This window comes from Cariama cristata, unplaced genomic scaffold (assembly GCF_000690535.1).
Source record: "Cariama cristata isolate BGI_N322 unplaced genomic scaffold, ASM69053v1 scaffold8346, whole genome shotgun sequence".
Taxonomy (NCBI): Eukaryota; Metazoa; Chordata; class Aves; order Cariamiformes; family Cariamidae; genus Cariama; species Cariama cristata.
The window spans coordinates 1-21036 of NW_009620325.1; the positions used below are offsets into that span (position 1 = coordinate 1).

The 21036-nt window shown below is 41.3% G+C and overlaps 1 protein-coding gene across 1 annotated transcript; it reads left to right on the plus strand.

Moving 5' to 3' along the window:
- Positions 1 to 261: 261 nt before the first annotated feature.
- On the plus strand, positions 262 to 8136 carry FNTA (farnesyltransferase, CAAX box, alpha; the record flags this gene model as incomplete). The annotated part of the gene is made up of 8 exons (XM_009701576.1): positions 262 to 367; positions 967 to 1081; positions 1927 to 2031; positions 2788 to 2914; positions 3341 to 3489; positions 5425 to 5487; positions 5989 to 6160; positions 7799 to 8136. Coding segments are annotated over 8 exons (966 nt in total), but the record flags the coding sequence as incomplete, so codon positions are not given.
- Between the last annotated feature and the right edge of the window lie 12900 nt (positions 8137 to 21036).

Genomic DNA, 21036 nt, shown 5'->3' on the forward strand with positions numbered 1-21036 from the left:
GGAGGAGAGGCCGGGCGGGACGGCGGGGGTCGCCAGGGCCTGGGCGCTGGGGTGTCTGCGTCGCGGCCTCCCGCCGCTCCCGTCCCAAGGCCACAGCGTGTGTCAGTGCGTCCTTTACTTGTCTGTATGCTAGTCTGCCTTATAGGCAATAATGTAGTGACAGTAGTAGTGATCGTCGGGAACAAGGATGTGTTGCTGGACACAGATTTGTGCATGTAGTGGTTTGAGTAGCATTTTGTGGTTTTTAGAAGCATTGAAAAGACAAAAACATGTATTTACAGGGACAGGAAGGAATGGGCAGATATTGGACCTATCCCTCAAAATGATGGGCCAAATCCTGTTGTTCAGATCATCTACAGTGAAAAATGTAAGTCTTAAATACGTTCTGCTCTGAAAACTTAAGGTGGTTAAATTTCTGTCTGTCTTTAGTGTTGTAAAGTGCTGTAAAGCAAGACGTCACGTTTTCGTTAACATATTTTCCAGAATAGTACTGTGAAGAAATTAATTTTTATTGTGCAATGGCAGTTGTGTGTGATGTTTTCACCAAGCATCTTTGAAGTTGAATCTTCACCTAAGAGGTTAATAGCCAAGGTTTTGTTTTAAAATCATATGACTTAAGAGGTAATACGGCAGAGAGTCTAGTTCACATAATAAGGCATTTCTAGCCTACAGGTGGAAGAGATATTTGAAGCTACTGCATCTGGGGAGAGTGTGAGTAAGCAGCAAGACACTTTTCTGATTGTTTTGGATATTATTCAGATGGTGTATTTTTAAGATATTTTTACAGCTTTTTGGTATGCTAATATCGTTTAGAGGTTTCAATCAACAGGACAGCCAGAGCAATATGTAGCTATCGTTTTAAAGAGGTATATTTAAAGTACACAAAATAGGAAGTAACTTCAAAGGATTATTAACCTTACCGCTAATCAGGCCATTGCCTTGAATAAGATGCTGTTATCTATTTAGTTCGAGATGTCTATGATTACTTCCGGGCTGTTCTACAGCGGGATGAGAGAAGCGAAAGAGCTTTCAGGCTAACAGCTGATGCCATTGAGTTAAATGCTGCAAACTACACAGTATGGTAAGTTATAATCTTGGGATCATTTCTAGCGTCATTTGAGTGCTGACCTCTTGTGTCTTTAAGAATTTTGTTAGTCTAATCAGGGCATGACTAGTTCAGTTTACACAGAGGAGTAGTGTAGATTTCCAGTAACCTGCTGAAGAAAGCCTTTGTTCAGGATTTTCCATGTCTCATTTTGATTTTGTGGTTTTCATTCGTTTGGCTTTGAGGATATTATCAGTCATTGATATTATCAGTCAAGGTCAGGATTAGCCACAAAAAGACATTTTTGTTTAAAATTAGATCACTTACCTGATAATGTGGCCTTGGCAAAATGCTGAAGATGTCCTCAGTTGGCTTCAAGAAGAGGCATAAAAGTATGATAGCTGTTACCCACTAAATAATTGTATACTTACTAAGCAGTGCATTTTAGAAGATCTGTCAAGTTGATGTTCAATTAGGTAATGAATAAACAGTGAATTTCTGATATTCAGAGTAGGGCCTTTTAACTCATGAATGCGAACAAGTACATCTTGTATGTCTTATTACACTAACTTCCATAAAATCAGGAAGTTTACATTATTTTAAGCACATAAGTCATAGTTTCTGTGATGGTAGACAGAGACTAATTAATCACAGGATTGCTGCTATCTTAGATTACATATTGTTGTAACCAGTTTATTCCAGTTCTCCACTGTTTGATAATTGAGTGGCCTTTAACAGAACTGGATATGTGGTTTAGTTTTTTGCACTCTTTTTAAGTCAGTATCTATTAGAAGAACTATGAAAAAAGGTTCTTCTATGTTCTCCTCTGTGAATTTTAGGAAAGCCTTGTTGCAGTGTTCAAATGCTTGACTTCTATACAGGCATTTCCGGAGAGTCCTCCTGCAGTCTTTGGGAAAGGATCTCTATGAGGAACTTAAGTATATTACAGCTATCATTGAAGATCAGCCAAAGAACTACCAAGTCTGGTAAAATCATGTTTTCTTTTCAGTTCTTCATGTTTTTGCAGATAATTTTTGTTTTGTAAATTGTCTAGAGCAAGTTGTGATCGTTGATCCTAAAAGTTGTTAAGAGTTGCTTCCTGCATCTACTGCAGTGGCAGTGGAGGAGGAGTCAAATGGAATTGTATCAGTATTACTGCCCAAGTCCTCTTTAGCAGTTTGTTCTAAACATATGATTATGATGTGCTAAAAAGGTCTTATTTTCTTTTAATTTCAATTTTTAAGCTGTCAAAATAAGTCTGACAGATCAAAAAAAAATTACTTAGGAAAAGGCAAACAGAAAGACAAATAGAAATGAGTATTTTTTTTCTTTTATTGGCTCTTGGAATTTGTTTACCTGTCGGTGAGTTTTTTCCAAGTGAATGGGAATAGGCAAAACAGCATTGTTGTTATCGCTAGAAAAATTATGTCTTACTAGAAAATTTTATTCTCCTGAAGACTTTGGCCATGAGTGTTAAAAGTGGAAACACGTTACTTCAAGTAAACATAACTTGTCTAAAAGGAGGTGATTGGCCAATGTGTATGCGTAGTTAGAATTTGTTATAGTATAAGTATGCATAATATAGTTCTCAGAGCCAAGTGAAATGTTTTGGTATATTTAATTTGAAGTATTTAATTAGTGTTTTTTTTCTAAGTAATACGGTTGCTATATTTAATAGAGGCCACACGTTCACAAAAAATTCTTAGACTATGCTAAAAGTAGTTTGCTCCTCTTGTCATTAGGCATCACAGACGGGTGTTGGTGGAGTGGCTGCAGGATCCATCCCAAGAGCTTGAGTTCATAGCTGGTATTCTTAACCAAGATGCCAAAAATTACCATGCTTGGCAACACAGACAATGGGTAATTCAGGTATTGTATCCACAGAACTTTTGATTCACTAAATAAACTCCTCCGGTTGTAGAGTTTTGCTTCTTAAGTACAATCTGAATTGCATTTGGCACTTTGTTTCTTAAGGTTGAAAGGGGAAAAACAATTGCATTTTAATGTGTGGTAGAGGTTAGCTATAAACTTGCCTTTTAGGAAACAAGTTCAAAAAGATCTGTTATTGGCTGCTTATTGTTATGTGTGTGAATTTAATGATGAGCTAATACCATTGTGTGCAACTGAATAGTGTAACGTGTTCCTAGTTCACCCTTCCTTATTTTTCTTTGAACTTTGTGTTGATTTCTTTAAAAAAGTCTCTGTAATGTTCACAGAACTTAGGATAAAGGAGAATATATTTTAAAAAATAAAAACTTTTGATTGTGATACTATCTCTTCCTTCCCTTTCCATAGGAGTTCAAATTATGGGACAATGAACTGGAATACGTAGACCAGCTTTTGAGGGAAGATGTGAGAAACAACTCTGTTTGGAACCAGCGACACTTTGTAATTTTCAACACCACCGGCTACGATGATCCAGCAGTCCTAGACAGAGAAGTCCAGTTAGTAATGCTGTTCATGCTCATATTAAGCATTCTCCATTACACGAAAGCAAAGGAATACTTTGACAGTTCCTCTGGGCTTGTCTTTCCTGTTTTTAATGCAGTTTTTGGCTCACTCATGGATAGCAGATCAAGTGTTAGTGCACATACAGTGCGTATAGAGATGTGTTCAGTACCACTGACTTACTTTGTAGTACTGAAGCAAGCTATGCTTACCCTGGACAAGCTATTCTCATGAATTTGTCTTCCTGCCCTGCTGTTTATTGTGCAAACAAAACTTTTGGCTTTTTATAGTAAACTAACTATAGCGGAACAACCTGCAGAAAAGCTGTGGCACTGGAACCACGGAAGTTGTGCTGTTCGTTAGTATCTTGCATCCTACCCCTATAAAGCTTGGAAGGAGAGTCACTCTCAATGTTGTACTAAACTGCTGTTTTAATAGTACAGTAGCCACAGTGATTTAAAGATAACGTGGACGTAGATTGTAGGAAGAGGAATTGCCTTTTGTGAAGAATTCGATGCAGCTGGAAAAAAAAAGAAAGGAGCTTTCAGGGGTATGTGGTCAACACAAAGACAACTACCTGTGTGAGTTGGCTAGTTTTGAGGAAAATGAGCTTTGAAAACTGTTTCGAAGTGGTCTTTGTAACTGAAGACAAACTGGGCTTCTAGCCTGTTTACTACTGACGGTGGTAAGGGAAGCTTCCTTGTATGGTTTTCACATCTCAGACTGTTGATCAGGGGTCATGGTTATGAGCAGATGTTTGTCTAAAGTGAAGAAGCAATGAAAAGAAGGTATTGCAATTTTTTTCAGTTATTCAGAAGAAAGACTGAGTCTCTGAGTAGGTCCATTGGTACATTGTTCATAGAGGATCCCAGCCCCACCACCTTTCATGACTGTCTTTGCAAACTGCTGTAAGTTGTACTTCTCTTCCAGTTTATAACTTTCCTGCAGATTAATAATTTTGAACCACTTAGGCTTGGATGTTTCCAGCTTTTTCTCTCCAGAGATTAGATCTGACATCCTCCCTTGATCTGTTTATACATGGTGCTATATTCGAGATACTTGGATACTGTCTTAAGAATCAGACTGTCTAAGGTGAAGACTTCTCAGATCTCATTATAGAACTGTAGTTGGGCTGTTTGTTGCTTGACAAACTGAGTCTTTGTCATAGTGACTGCAGAAGGTTAAAAAAGGTTTAGAGTTGTGGGTTGGTTTTGTTTTTCAGTACTGCTTATAGAACTTTTTAGCAGTGTCAGCTGTCTCTAAAAATCAGCTGAGTGCCTCCTTAGGCTGGGGAAGGGCAGAAGGTAAAGTCTGTTTTGTGAAGATGAAATATGGCTTTGTGACTGTATGGCAGGTGCCTCTTGTTGCTTTGCTTTTAGAGGAGTTGCCTGACTGCTACTTTAAAAGAACTGCTGCAGAAGGCTGTATGAGCTGGAAGCTCAAGCTCTGTCTTTCTTTGGGTTTGCGCAAGTGTAGGCTCATGAAAAATACTCTGCAAATAGGTACAGAACATACCGCTTGCAGTCATGTGAACATAGCTCACCCTGGGCTTCAGTTACTCCGGCCCTTTTCAGCCCCCTGCCATTTCTGAGCATCAAGACACAAGTTATTCCTTTAGCATATCGGGAGAGTCTATCATGTTGTTTCTTAGTGTTATTGCTCATAATTGTCAGAACTGTTTCATTATTGTATAAAATGCAGCATACGGAACATTTCAGAATTTAAAACAGTTCTCACAATGTCTGCCTCCCTGAGACTTGTGGTGATTTATATTGCAAGACATTTTTGATCTATGACCCAGCTGAGATGATCTGCAAAAAGACTGAAATGTAGGCTAAAGGGATGTACTTGGGAGTGTCTGAGCACGTTCAGGTAATTTCTAATTGCATTTTCAGTAGTTGCATTCATGACCTGTTATCTTTTTCTCACAGATACACTCTTGAGATGATCACAGCAGTGCCACACAACGAGAGCGCTTGGAACTATTTAAAAGGGTGAGGCGTCCTTCTCTGTGGGGCAAAGAGAGTATCTGTAGAAGGTTATCTTATGCCCAGTTCTTAACTGGAAAGAGCTTGTTGCTGTTCATTCTAGTGTTGTGTGCTTAAGCAGGCAGACAGAAACCTCCACAAGGGCTTAATATATTAACCTAATTTCTCTGTAACTTTCCACTAAGTTTCTGGCCCTGTAGTTCTTGTGGGAGAATTGCAAGTACTTCTCATGCTTTTAAAAACTTGACCTATAATGTTATTGGATTCAAGAGCATATAGTAGGAAGTAATGAGCATGCTTTCAGTCTAATTTCTGTTCAGTTGAGCATAACTGTACTAGCTTTATATTAAGCTGTATTACTGCTGCATGCTGCTTACTTTCTGCCTTACTTGTATTTGCACCCATATTTCACAACTGATCTCCACATAAAGGAGTCATAACAAAAATGTAATTCTTCACACCATATTTCCTAGCATTATGTTTCAAGCCTATTAACCTCTGTTCTAGGATTCTGCAGGATCGTGGTCTTTCTACGTATCCAGATCTGTTAGAGCAACTGTTGAATTTACTGCCCAGCCACAGTTCGCCCTATCTGATTGCCTTTCTTGTGGACATATATGAAGATATGCTTGAAAACCAGTGCGATAACAAGGAAGAAACACTAAACAAAGCATTGGAGGTATGTTTTGAGAGCTTAGGTTTGCTTCTCAGGGATGCCATCTATTGCTTTTTTGATTTATATGCTGACAAAATGGGATTGATTTTTGTAAATAGAACGGGTTACTTGTTAATCACAGGAACTCTGTGAAGAGTTGAACATGAAAGCCAGATAATCACAAGGATCTCATGAATTTATCTATAAATAATCACTGTAAGTTTTCTTCACATAGTAGTGAAGGAAGGTTTCTAATATTGCTTGCAGAAGAAGGGAGATATTTGAACAATCGAAGAGTTCCCAATGCTAACTTTGTAGCATGAATGCACTTTCTTTTCCGTAGGTTAGTGAATCTTGTTCTCAGAGTATCTGTATCTAAACAGAATCTCAAGCTTCTTTTGCACTTCTTAGCTGTTTCTAAGAAACCTGGCATAATTAACTCAAAGGCCAGCAGGCACTGAGGACATCAGTAAGTAATGTCAGGCACCATTTGCTACAGAGAATAAATGACTTCTACCAGTATTGTCTATCTCAGTGTGCTTCATATTAGGGGAACTCCTTGCTGTGGTTTGAGTGTAGTTTTTACAAGAACACTTTTCATTCACTGTGGGACAGCCTGGAACTCGGTGTAATTAGAGCTGCAGTTCTTGCCTGGAGTCTCTGTGTTCCACCATCCTTCTTTCTCAACATTTTCCCTTTGTGTTCCAAGACCAGAGTGTATATAAGTGCAGGTGTACCTCCCAGATTCATGTCCCTTTATACTATTTCACTGAGTTTGACTTCTTCATCTATTTAGGCATTGAAGCGCTTATTTCTCAACTCTGGTTCACTGAGTAAGGCAATGTCATCTGCGTAATAAAAAGGAATTGACTAAAACATTTGTAGTCAGTGTTTATACCATATAAATTTTACACAGCGTGTTCTGTGAGTAGGGTTGACTTCTGCTGTGCCTCACTGCTCACCCAGATCAAAATAAAACAAAAATCAGAACACATAGAAGTATCTGTATAGTGCTAGCTCTAACATGCTGTGAGAGATGGTTACTGACTTGCATGGAGAATCCTTTTGGGACAGTCTGCTAAGAGAAAAACCATGAACAAAATATCTCCTGTCAGTCCATCAGGAGTACTGAAGATTCAAGAGCAGGATGTTCCCCCACTGTTTTCGGTGAAGTCATTTACAGCCTACTGAATCGTTAAAAGACATTCAAGCTTGTCAGGAAGTCACAAGTATACTGTAGTATACTACAGGTTGAATAGGCTGGGCGTGATGACAAGTGACTGTTTTCAATGAAGTAATTTACAGCCTACTGAATCGTTAAAAGACTTGTCAGGAAGTCACAAGTATACTGTAGTATACTACAGGTTGAATAGGCTGGGCGTGATGACAAGTGGTAGGCACAGAAAGGAGTCATGGGGGAGCAGTTGCAACTGAAATAGGACTGGAGAGATTTCTGCGCAGTGTCAGACTGGTTGACTACCAGTTGGAATTGACATCAGTTTGAGGTCATTGGACAGCTGCAAATCTGGTGAATAAAACAAATGTTGCTGCTAAGAAAGGTGTTTCTAATACTGGCTGAACCATATCATATGCATTTTGGATAATTACAGATTCCATAAGCTTTTGGTATAACACTCCAATCTCTCTTTTTTTTTCTTGTAGTTGTGTGAAATTCTGGCTAAAGAAAAAGACACCATCCGAAAGGAATACTGGAGATATATTGGAACATCCCTTAAGAACAAGCACAGCTCAGGCACTGAACAGAGCATGGTAACAGACAAGCAGCAGTAACTGAACGTGGAAGAAGACAGTGTTAATCTCTCAAGCTGTTCTAAAGCAGTACTAAGTAGGGTCATCAAGTAGTTTAATATCCAGTGTGGTATTCCTCTGGTGAAGAGGTATTACAATGAAAGAAGAGTGCAGAGTCAGTCGCTGCTGCTACCGGTGATAGCTCTAGGTGCAGTCAAGAAATGTCTTAAGGCTTACCTATTGAAATGACCCAAATAAACAGTTAACTATTTCCTAGTAATAAATACATAAAGCTATACCTACTGTTTATAAGGCACTAAACTTAATTTCTCATGCCCTGGCTTACCCACTCATGGTTCCTAACACAGTCGCATCAGATGCTTCAGTAATGACTGCAGGTAACTTCACTATGGTGGATATAAAGTAACCTACTTCTGGTTAGTGCAAGCAGGCGCTGCAGTTTTTGCTGTACGAGGGAGCAGGTGTGCAACACTGACAGCACATGCTATTGTATGCAACTAATGCCAAGTGTCATTTTGTAATAAAAATGGATAACTTAAAGGATTTGCCCGAATTTTTTTACTGTGTTTCTTTTGGTCTTTAGATGTGCATAGTCTGTTCTTCTCAGATGCTAATAGAGGTAAAAATAAAATAGCCCCTTTTATGGATATTGGATTCTATTGCACTGATTTTGCACTGGAATGTTCTCATCCCAGAAAATTTCAGTACACTTGATGTATTCAGCGGAGCCTTGAATTCTTGCCTGCACACTCAGGAAAAATGCCTCGAGGACCCTAGAAGATCTGCTTAGTTTTTTTCTTGGAATTCTGTTCAGACAGAAGAAAATCTGTAATTTTGGGTTTTTTTCTTCACACTTCGTAACCAGACCAAACTGAACTCATAGGTCAGAAGAGATTATAACTAACTGGTTATGTTACATATCTTCACTGAACTGGAAGGGAAGGAATGGTTTTATTGGGGACCTATTCGGGTTAAATGTCTTAAGCTTGTTGCTCCTAGGGGCTTTTTTTTATCTTTTTCGATGCGTATATTCAGCCAAGAAGTATTTTTTCTCCCCTTTGTGGAAGACAGAAGGCACCTGCAGTACTGAACTGCAAAGGATGTGTATACCATACAAGAAAACTGCTGCACCTGCCCTGTTTTCAGTAAACAGCTATTGTAAGCTGTATTCTTAGCATAGAGTGCTTGTCTGGTATGAATTATTTTCTTGGAGATGACCATAAAGGGAACAAATAAATACTAGTATTTATTCTGTAATATGAATAGTCTTTCTAATACCAAACATTAAAAGCTGCTGCTGTAATTAAACTATAGTGGAGATTATTTTAAACGCTTGAAATATGTTAATTCAATGCATTCTTTAAAACAGCTCATGGGGAGTGGAATTAATATATGAAAGCTATGTAATTTTTTTAATGCTTTTCCCGCTTTCCCAGTAGTAGAGAAAACACTTTTATTGTGACCCATGATCATTTGGAATGGACATGAACTTCAAACTTTTGGAGATTGGTTACTTGCGCACTTTTTTTCCCTTTTTTTTCTCTTTTTTTCTTTTTGCCACAGTTGAAACTCCAGCATAGAACAAAAAGTGTATGTTTCTACCCCCATGAATTGTTCCTAGTTGAAACTACGCTAAATGTGGCGTACTGATCGGACAGGATCTTCAAGGTCTTCAGGACAAAGTAATATATTTGCCACTACCAGTCAAGAAAGCTCAGCGATGTACAACAGATAGATGCAATCCTTAAAATAAACATCAGTGAAGAGGGAACAGAATTTTGCATCTGCATATGGTATTACTTAGTTCCCATATCTTTCACAAACAAAATTGAGAGGACACTTGGACTGAGGCAGAATATTCTTTATAAACACTGGCATGAATTAAAGAAAAAATAACTCATCCCACGGTGAGATGATGAACAGTGTCTGCTGGGACAGTGTATTTTGGAATGTGTCTTCTTAGTCATTTGTGGTCTGAGGAAGCATCTTAGATTTAGCCCCGTTGTGCTTCTGAGTCAAGAACGGTGGGATCCTCTGACAAGGCTCTTAGAGTATTTTCTTACGGTGTGGTAAGCTTATGGCGTCATTCTTGAAAATTATGTCTAGAAGTAATGAGTCATCTACTAACAGGGTTAATAGGGTTTTATACTGGTTATACAGGCATAGTGATACTTGCAAAGATAGTGCCACTTCTGACCTAAGTTTACCAATGAAGGAATAACCAGGTATGTACTCCAACAGAAAAATATCCCGTCTCATGTAAAACAAATGTGTGACCAAACAAATAATGCAAATCTTAAGAAAAAACTGCTGGAGAATAGAGTCAAATTTAAAAAAAAAAAAAAAAAAGGCATTATGTTTTAACAGAAATGTTCATTTTTCCTTTCAAATGTTTATGTTTACTGTCATTCAGATTGCAAGGAAGCTCTACAATTCTCTTCAAAAGGCACCTCAGTTCTGTGGTAGTCAGCCATACTCAGAAATACTGAGCTGTCAGAGCTGAGAAAACAACAGGCTGCCCATCCAGGTTGCAACTGCAGCTACCAAGCCTTTAATTTTAAAAATGTATCTGAGACAACCTTTCTCATGGAAGTGGGAGCTTGACAAAATATATGAGCTAAAGAGAGAAGGATCTTACAGTAGGAAGTGTTAGATGACTTTAACCTGCAGGCATTGGACTACCTATGATCAGGGAAACAGCAAATTGATTTGTCCTAAGGGTTCATCTGTACAAGAAAACTTACTGTCGTTACTGATTGTGTGTAGTGATGTGACTCTTGTGTACAATTTTATTACTGAAGATCTGTGCCTAAATGGAAAACTGTATTGGTAAAACTGGCACTTGTAAATCAGTGTAATTGGAATGTTCTGTGGAGTATGGAGAATTACTAAAGCATGTGAAGTAATTTCCTATGCCTGCTTTCATCAGAGGCTAATGTTCTTGCCTTGGTCTAGCTGTGTCTGTCTGTCTAAGCTGTTACTGACTTCCAACTTACTGTCTCTTCAACTCGGCTGACAAAACAGAACACAAGTCCTTCCTAATCTATTTAGTACAAAACCACCTCAGCTAGCACACAATGCTTCTATCCATTGCTGTCTGGCTGTGCTGAGGCAGATTAGGAGCGTGCTGTTCAGCTGCACGTCTCTGGGAGCAGTATCCTCCAGCATGGAAGCAATGAGGTTTCTAATCACCCCCACCATGCGAAACACTTCTGTCCAACTGCTAGCAGGCAATTCATGCAGTGCAGCGGTGACAAGGGTCTTATGGAGAGATGCGCCCCTGCAAGATGACAAAATGACTTAAAACTCCTCTGGCTTTTAGAACAAAGGGGTAAGGGAACAACATTAAGTGTTGTTGTGGAGTCATCCCTTACAGGCTCACAGAAAGGCTTTGCAAATGCTGGTGGACTTGCCTATGCGCAAGTTCAAAATAGCCAGGGGAGACACTGCAGCTATGGTTTCCTTGCCCTGTGCGTGCAAATGGAGAGAGAATATCTTTATTAACACCTTGAGCCACATGTCTCAGATGTTGTCCCAGATATGGCATGGTGGATGCAATAATATGATAAATGAGCCTAGCTCATGCCCTTTTCTGAACATCAGTGCCTTCGACGCGTTACTGACATTGTGGGGTAAGGTGTGTGCTTTGCACTTTCTATTCCAAGTCTGGTTTTAGTTGGTGATTACTTCTGTGGCCTCTGGGTTGGTGGCACGTTTCCCTACTGTATCTTCTGCTTAAGGCAGATTGATTTGGAAAACTTGAGTAAGATGATGTTTGGCTGAGTTTTGGCAAGCCTGTTAGTGTGGCAGTATGGCATTTTACACAGGTGTCAAATATCCTTTAATATTTAGTTTTTCTTGTAAATAACCATGTCTATTAAATATCTCAAGTTGAAAACATTTTCTCTCCCTTTAAGGCTGTACTGTCAGGCTTTTGGTACAAAATACTCTAACAGCAAAGGGTAAAAAAATTACATTTGAATGTGAAAACTACATTATTTTTGCCCTACAGCAGGTCCTTTACAGAATCCCTGGCAGTCTGGACTGATCTGTATCATTCTGGTCATGAATAACATTGCTGTTTTGAAGTACTCTATGTACATTTACATGAGTACACTCTGTATGACTGCCTACTCAATACAGGTGAACTGTGGATGAAATCTGAAGCAGAGAATAGAAGTCTTTAAAGTAGACAGTCATTTGTTTTTCTCCACAATATGTTATCTGATGCTGAAGTGTTCAAACAGGGATGATCTGTACCTAGCAGAAGTCACAGTGTAAGTGTGACACGGTCATTTACTCTATCCAGCCCTTCTCTGCTCTTAGCATCCTTTATCTTAATGCATCACTTGGCTTAAGAACATACACCCTTCAGACACAAGACTTTTAGAAAATTACGAGCCTATTTCAGGATCAGAAGTGATGCTGTTGATATTGCTGAGAGAGGAACGTGTTTACAAGTTCTAGGCCTCCCTGTGCCTGCTCTGAAAAGAATACCTTACCTTCTGCTGCTAGAGTGGGTCCTGAATTTGCAGAAAAGGAAAAAAAAGAAGAAAAACCAAAAACATTATAGTATTTAAAGAGGCACACAAGTGACTGCATGTGAACATTCAGGACAAGACTGCGAAAATCAAGGGTCCATGCACTTATTTAGGTTTCCGCAAGTACTTGGCATAAGAAGCTAACAGAAACTTCACCAAATTTAGCTAGGAACCCCACCTCAGGATGTCTCAATGTCTACATCAGCTGTTCTATGTAAGCTGTTTGGGGCTAGGACTCTATGATCCTATGTGTGTCACCCATCACTGTTCCTCAAGAAGCCATGGTATATAAGCCTACCTAAGATTTCAGCCTTGGCAAATTAAAATCTTTGATGTATTATTTTTCCGCTGCTAGGCAGCAGGGAAAGTGGATGTTAATTGCTAGATGGCAGTGTGAAATTCACCCCGAGTTCACTGGTGTCAGCTATGTGCGGGCAAGCAGAGGTGTAACTAGGACTCTTTCTCCATGCGACACCACTAATTTCACACCTGCTAATTAAACATGGAAGAGCAGCTGCTTGGTAAGTCAATACATAGCATCACCGAGGGCTCAAGCACAAGTATTCTGAGAGGGGCTAAATGGTCATCTTCACTAAAAATTGTTGGTGTTAATTGGAGAGCAATTTTTCATTAACTGAAATGATGTCTCCACTGGCACTGGACACCTTGTACCAGACCTGGACTCTGTTGAGTCTTGATGTTCTAAAACAACTGTGTGACTAAACCCCTCTGCTCAGAGCGTGGGTTTTGTGGCCAGTTTACACCTTTCAGAGACCTGCCACCATTCACGGTGCTACACTCATGCACCTTCACAAGCTGGGAAGCTTTGGTCCCCTAAAGCCAGCTTTCTTATGGTAAGTTTCTCTGATCTGTCTGTAATGAAGAGCTGGCCATTGCTGGCTGTTTCTGTGAATATGGGTTGAAGGGTAAGAGGACCTTCTCCAGCTTCTCGGAAGTCAGAGGAGGACTTGGGCTTAACTGAGGAAATTGAGTGTGCTATTGCAGGTCCAAAAGTGGTTGCATCGCTCATTGGGAAGCAGGACCGAGGACTTTGGTGAAGAAGGGCAAAGACAGACCTCTCTTCCTTATCCACTGGTTTGTCAAAACTGAGTCTTGTGGGTTGTCACTACAGGGCAGGGACTTTAACTGAATGAAGAGATGCCATGTGTGACTTCAGCCAAGCCAGCCTGAGCGCCTAGGGCTACTCAGGTGCAGCTGCTTCCTATGCGTATATGCACTGATCTGCCATGACATGCTACCATTACACCTTCCTGTAGGTATAATGCTAGCTCTGGTACCTCTGCCCTTATCCGAAATGGCTGGGTGACAGGTGTAATGCTGCCATATCAGTACTGCTCATAATCAGTGACCTTGCCATGGCAGAAGAGGTCTTGCTGTGCTTGGGCTTCTCATTCTTTTGAGTTTGGGTTGCTTTGTATAGGTGTATTTGGTTAATTACTTCAGTGGTTTCCTGATGTGTCCCGCCTGTTGTCCAAGTCATCTCTCTAACAGACAGACCCAAGAACAGCTGAATAAATGCTTGTGCTGCTACCAAGAAGCTTTGGAAGGAGGAAAAGAAAAGGAAAAGGGAGCTGTGTTTGTGCTGTTGATGCACATCCCCGTCCTTCCCCTTCTGCCAAAGCCTGTCACCAGGATAAGAAGTTGGCAAGTAGATAACCTTCTTCCCTTTTCAGAGCCAAAGTGCTTATGCACATCTGTCTCTGCTTTAGCTTCCAGCCACACCATGAATGTGAGTTTTATTCCTAGTTTTACTAGAGGACAGTGAGAACACGTTCTCTCTGTACAGCATAGCATACAGTGCACACTGGCTCTGCTGGCTGCTTCTTGCACTGACAGTTTCTCTGCCACATGATGAGCCAAAATGACCATTTGCAGGTACCCACAGCCCAGAGCACGGCCAGTGTTGAGGGCTCCCAAGCATATAATCCTTTGCAGCACTGTGCCAGCACTCTGCTACCAGTTGAGTGGTAGTGGCAATCATCTTGCTAAGTTGTTTCAGAGGTCTAGCCTGCAAAGAGCCCCAGCTCAGCTGAAGGCTACAATAAAAGGAGAGAGTGTTCAGTGTTTCAAATTGGCAAATGAAAGCAAGAAACATCTGTTTTTAAAACCACATTTTCAAAAGTCAACATTGATCATTCTTTAACTGGAAAATTAAAAACTTGTAAATTGAGAATAGAAAACTGCTTGGCTTCTGACACTCAGAGGGAAAATGTATGAGAGAGATTTCAAGTGAGATCTAATTTTTTGTTAGAAGGGGGTATCTGGACAAAAACCCAAAAGCTGGATGAGTTCTGCTTGTCATTAGCAGTGTACCAGGCACAGCTAGGTCCCTCTCAGAGCTGAAATTTTCTCTTGTGTCATTGTGGAAGGAAAAGGAAGATGAGGGATGACTGGGTCCAGGGCAATTCAAAATCACTACTCATGCATCACTAACAACAGCTAAAAATATTACAGCAAATTATTTCAGGAGAGGCACCGTCTGCGGAACCAGAGAGAGCCACCTAGCACACCCAGCAGTTCTGAACATTTGCAGTAAGAGCAGTACCTTAGTTTAGGTTAGTTTGTATTGACTTTCTAACTTCTTTTTTTTAATTGCTAATATATTGGCGGCTCTGTGCTTGTCTGAGGTATGCAGGCCAAAATTTATAGAGACAGGAGAGGAAGGGAAAGATGACATATAACCCATTCTACTGCAGGATTGCTACTTAGCAGCCGTGGCCAGGACACGACCCTCATCCCCTGGGCATTATATCCCATGCTGCCAGCTTTCAGCTGTCACTTTATAGCACAGCCTTTTGACAGCAGAAACCACATGTCCTCATATGTTTGAAAATGCCCAGTGTACACAGAGCTGCCCCCTCACTCCAACAAATGATAGCAGTCTCTTTGTCACCGTAGGAGTTTCACCTGCTTTCTGTTCCTCAGCTCCGTGCCTGCATGGCAGATACAAGCACTGCAGGGCAATGCTTTCCCATGCTTTGCTGTGCTGCACTTAGCCTGGGTAGTGCTGGAGTTGATAAGTTCTTGCAGTGACTTCTAGAGGGCCCTTATTGCTCACAAGGGTCCTCATGGAAAACTACCTAGCCATGAAGGCCCCCTGAGGCTCCCCTTCCCAGGTCTTGGGCCAGTTGTGGAGACTGAGGTATGTGACTCCATTGTACCACCTCATCATAGCATCCCACCCCTCACATGATCCCAGCAGGTGAGTCAAGAGGTCTAGGCATAAGGTAGCAGTCGGCTTAAATTCTGCCGAAATAGAGGCATATAGATCCAAAGATTAAGCACTATGCTTTGCAAAGAGCAGCTTGTCTGCTGTATCAGATGGCAGCATCCTCTGTAAGAGCAGGTACAGAGCAGCACTCAAAAAGCTCAAATAGGGTCATTCAGTGATTTGAATTCATAGGGAACCTGCCTAAGTGCGGGTATTGTTTTGAAAGAGGGTGGGGATCGCAGGGAAGAAAAGCGCAGAAAAAAATAGAGGGTAATAAAAACCTATCTCATAGCCTCAACCAGTATTGTAGCATGGCCCTGAGAAACATGTGCATAAAATACATCTGAGCAGCAGACGAAAGCGTGTTTATGGTCATGAGCAGATATTGTTTTATTTGCTTCCTCTTGCTCACAGAAACAGGGCTTTGTAAGTAAACAGGATACATCCCTGATATCTCCTTCTTGCTGGAACAGTGCTTGGGACACTGTGTTTCTGATTCATTCACACGGAATGGAGTAAAAACAACATTTGTGGTTATCAAGTAGAGGAATATCAGTTGGTTCAGCGGTAACCTCAAAGGAACAGTAACAATAATTTAAAGAAAGGATAATTCTTTTTCCTTTGTTCTCTTCTGATAGAGAACAGAGCTGGAATTTGGAGAATTTTTAAAAGCTGTTTCTATTTCCTAGTACACTGTTACTTTAGGTCCTGCAAGAACAGCGTGCCTACTGGAACCATGCCATTACAAGGGTATGTGGTCAGTTTGCAATATTTTTGTAAGACGACAGAATGATTTGATGAACTTTCAATGTTTGTTTTGGCTCAAATTCTTCATAAAAGTTTGGCCAGAAAAGTAGGAGAGGAAGAGTTAGCTGGGGCACTTTTAGCTTTATATCAACATCTGGTGTCTTAACCAACATCAAAAACTGACTGCTGAGAAGGACGAAAGATCTCAGTAATGAAGGATAGGTCTGGGATAACCTCTGAATGCTGACTTCGAAGTGGAGTGGTCTGGAAAGGTGAGGAGATCAACAAGACAGTTCCTGGTTTTGCCAAAGTCCAGATATATTTGCTGACAGAAGGAAAAGAGCAGCAGTATGTTAGAATTCTGTGCAGTGCCTGCATGTGTATGTCTGACTGTGTACAAGTACCAATCAGCTAAACCTCTTCACGGCACCTGTCCGGCTTCCAGAAAGATTTTGGGAATGTGCAAACTCTGTTACAGATAGCCTCAGGAGAAGGCAGTAGTTTCAGATTATGTCCAGGTGAATATGGGGATGCCACTGCTCAGAAAGATGGAGGATGTGATACCTACACCTGGACTGCATGTCTGAAAAATGGAACAGCTTCTGCAGCTGCTGGTTGCCAATAAAGTGTGGGCATAGCAGTGTAGCATTTGCATTGCACACCCTAGTTGTGTCCAGCATTCAAAAGGAGGACTTCTAATAAAAGTTTAAATTGATGATGAGCATTTTATAGCATACTTAGTTGTGCTTAGCTCAGTTTAGCTACAAGGCCAAATACAGTTCCCATAGGAGGGATGTCTCTGCTAAAAATTTGAGCCCCTCTCTCTTCCAGTGGGATGCTTGTACTCCAATGCAAAAGCTGTAAATGATACCCGCTAAGCAAAGCCATCTGATGATCCTGATGACTCCAAGTTCATTTGTGCTGTTCCTCAGTGCTTCGGATGCTTCAAGCTGGATTGCAAGACACCATCAGTAGGCCTGGGAACATGGAAGGATTCAGTTCACAACTATTTATGTGAAAATACCATTTCCTATCTAGCATCCAGCCACAGGAGTCCCAGAGCCTTTGTGTTTTCTGATCCTTTATTATGGCAGAACAGGTGTCCTTGGCACAGATGCCAAAACAAACAAGAAGGTAAGTATGCAAAATTCTTTCAGGTCTTTCCTTATAAATTAGAAAGCAGCAAGACTGTTTTTCTCTGACTTTAAAAACTTTCTTTACAGACCAAGCTGAACACAGCCAGCAAGCAGCTCTGTATCACATTGAATGACTAGTGAACAAGACGGAGCAGAAAAGCAGGAGTAAGAAAAGGAAGGGTAGTGAGAGGATCTGATGCGTACCAGTGCACAAATTCAACATTTGAGTATGTATGCAATCAGTGTTCCATATTTATCTTATGATGACGGAACTGATCCAAGCAACTGATTCAGGGAAGTTTTATACCACTGCGGTGACAGCACATCTTACCTCCAAGAGTGAAGCTGAACCTTGAAACCGACAAGGAGCTAGTATTGCATGTAATGGGGTGCACAACCTTGGTAACAACAAGTCCAAGCAAAGTGGACCAGAGATTCCTTGCTCAAATGGATGAAGCCTGGTCGGGATAGCAATGCAACAAGTAAAAACACTATTTCAGTGGGCTTTTAGTAGCCCACAATGCGGTGAAAGATTTCAAGGAGATTAATGGACTAAGTGGTACCTAACGTAACAGTTTTACCACTCAGGAGCTCTGCTCTAGGATGTCACTACTCAGTTTAGTATCCGAACTTGTCCTGCTACGCCCCAGACACTGAACCCTTTTACAGTGTCAGGGAGAGGAACTGCATGAGGCCACACAAGCATCTCTTCCCTATTTCAGAGGATTTTATTTATTCCAGACACAAATTTTATCTTATTATCATTTCATGTTGGGAAAACTCGTAACTTTTCTGTTTCTCACTGTGGCTTATACAATGGCCTAATTAAGTATGAGATCTGGATCTCTAATCCCTTGCCTGGCTCTGACCTTGAATGACCTTGGGTAAGTAAATTTTCAGTTCTCAGCTTGCATTTAAGCATCAGGAAAATACTAATGTTGAAATTTTTTTCCTCATGGCTCTATATGAAGTCTCACCTATGGATTATTGTGCTGCACAGGAGAGAAAGAAAAAGAAACCCAATTGTGGCAGGCTCTTCCCTTAGGGACAGAAGGATCTATCCACACCGGAACTTTATAAACCTCACTAAAATCTTTCTTTGTTGTTCTGCCTGTGGAATAACAGCATGTGGATTTGAGAAACAATATTGTTCAAAACAAGGACAATATAGGTTACTAATTATCAAGTTAATGCTAAGACAGTAATAATAATATTTTCTACTGGTGGCCATGACCTTGTAAAGGACCTTCAAATTCTGTTATGCACGTATTTCCACACTCAGCCGAAGTTGCCACATGCTCATCTCTGGGAGCCTGGGCGTCTCACATTTGCAGTATTTGTTATATTTGCAGAGAAGATAATCAGCAAAATTCCCACTGAAGGTTATAATCCAGGTGCATTTTACACAGTGTTGCACGGGCAGGCATATTCTAATGTGATTCCAAAGGTACCAAGCCTTTTATTTATACTGTCTCATTGGGTATAGATACTGGTCCTAAGGCAAGAAAACAGTATATAATAACAGGATTAGTTTTAATTTTGGATTTGAGCCTACGAAGATGGAGAAGAGGCCACAGAATTCTGCTTGGCTGCCACAGACACCAGGGGTGTTTCAGAAAAGCCGTGTGTTGAGGGGCTCACCAGAATGTGCTGGACCACGTGCACTCAAGGGATATCTGTGTGAATAACACTTAATAGAAGTTATTAAGGTTATTAAACCATCTTGCAACTGAAACGTGGACATGAGATGATTAACCCAAAGTCTTCCTTGAACAAAGACTGAATTTTGGGGTCCCAGCGAAATGCCTGGGTTGCAGTCTATATTCTACCAGATCCATGGGGAGAAGCTCCTGTGGGAGGTCACTCTGCCAGAAACAGGATAAAACTGAGAACAGGCCAACACGGCGTCATAGTGCTCAGAGTGAGGCAGTTACGTACACAGGGAACTGCAGCCTCACACAGAAACAAGACATTGCTAGCCAGCTGAATTACCAGCTTGCAAGCTAGCTTGCTCTTCTAGGGACTGAAAGGTAGCATCAGACAAGAGCACCTAATGGTCTGTATTTTGCATCTGGGTGAGACAATTGCCATTTGCATTTAAAAATGCTGGTACTAAAATAAAGTAGTAGGACACACATGACCCACTGCCCCACCCTGTGCACTGTTGCTGTGAAATGCTGGGAAGATAGGCACAACTTTGCCTCCAGAACTATCTTGGAGATAACACTTTCGTAGTTTGGTTGTGAGTTTTATGACAGCTGCAGATTTCTCTGCAGTTTCTTGTCACCTGTGGTGTGCTTCTTGCAAAGTCCTTGCATGGGCACTGATTTTTCCCCTGCTTTCAGAAGCAGTGAAGCCATTGGCTTCCATCACTCAAAATGACTCCCAGTTTCTCTTACAGCTTATCCAATGCACAGGTATTGCTTGCTTCCAGTGAAAATGCCCACTGGACTTTTAGACCGACTGGATCCAGCTTACCCTCTCAGTAGGCACTGTGTTTATGAAACTGCATGTGGCCAAGAGAAAGATGGAAGTGAAGCAGGTGGCTAGAGTACAGGGGACAGAAGTGTGGACATGCATGTAAAGGGGGGGAAGTGGAGGCGATATAATATGATTGGCGTGGGAGGGAGATGGCACAAGGAATGAGGTTGGCACTTCCTCCTTTCAACACTTACTGTTCACTCCTGCCTTTCACTGCAGCTTGATGCTTAGGCTGCTCTGGCATGTGGGTCCTCAAGGCCTTTGAAACAGACTAATGAGGAGGTACTTCACCAAAGTGAACATACAAGAATTGCAGGGCTGGAGCAGACATATGGGGGCTGTGGCATAAGACAGTGAAGACTGAGGTGTTGGGCTGGCAGAGAAAAAGACGGAGGAATGCCATGGGACAGGAGGTGAAAACTGAACAGGAGAATGAAGGCAGGCGGGAGTAGCATGGACAGAGAAGGTGAGCGAGATGGTGCTATTCAGGATGAAATCTGGGGGAAGGCCAGGAAGTCATAGCAAGAAAGGCAGCATAGAATCAAGACGCTTGACACATGCACTCCATACATCTGAACCAGGGAAGGAATGCAGCCATGCCGCAGATTTTTCACTCAACTGAAGATCAGCCTGCCTTCATGACAAGGCAGGAAGCAATCATGACGGGACTAAAAGTTCTTATGGCATGGAGAGACCAAGACACTTGTCTGGAGTGTGCTGACACGCAGCATGTGGGGCCTCCTCCTCATGGAGCTGGAGCCTGACTGGAGGACACTTCTGGTAGGAGGACTCTGCAGGCCTGACAAAGAGGGGAAGGGGGGGAAAAAAAGAAGGAAATCAACCCTGTGCCTGCCCTGGAGCCCGCAGAGAGCCGTTCCCCAAAGCTGGCAAAATGAGTAACGCTATCACCGACTGAAAACTCGGTTCGGGGCATGCGCATTGGCCTCCACCACTCTTCCTCCCTCCTTTTACATAAAAAGCTAATTAAAGCGT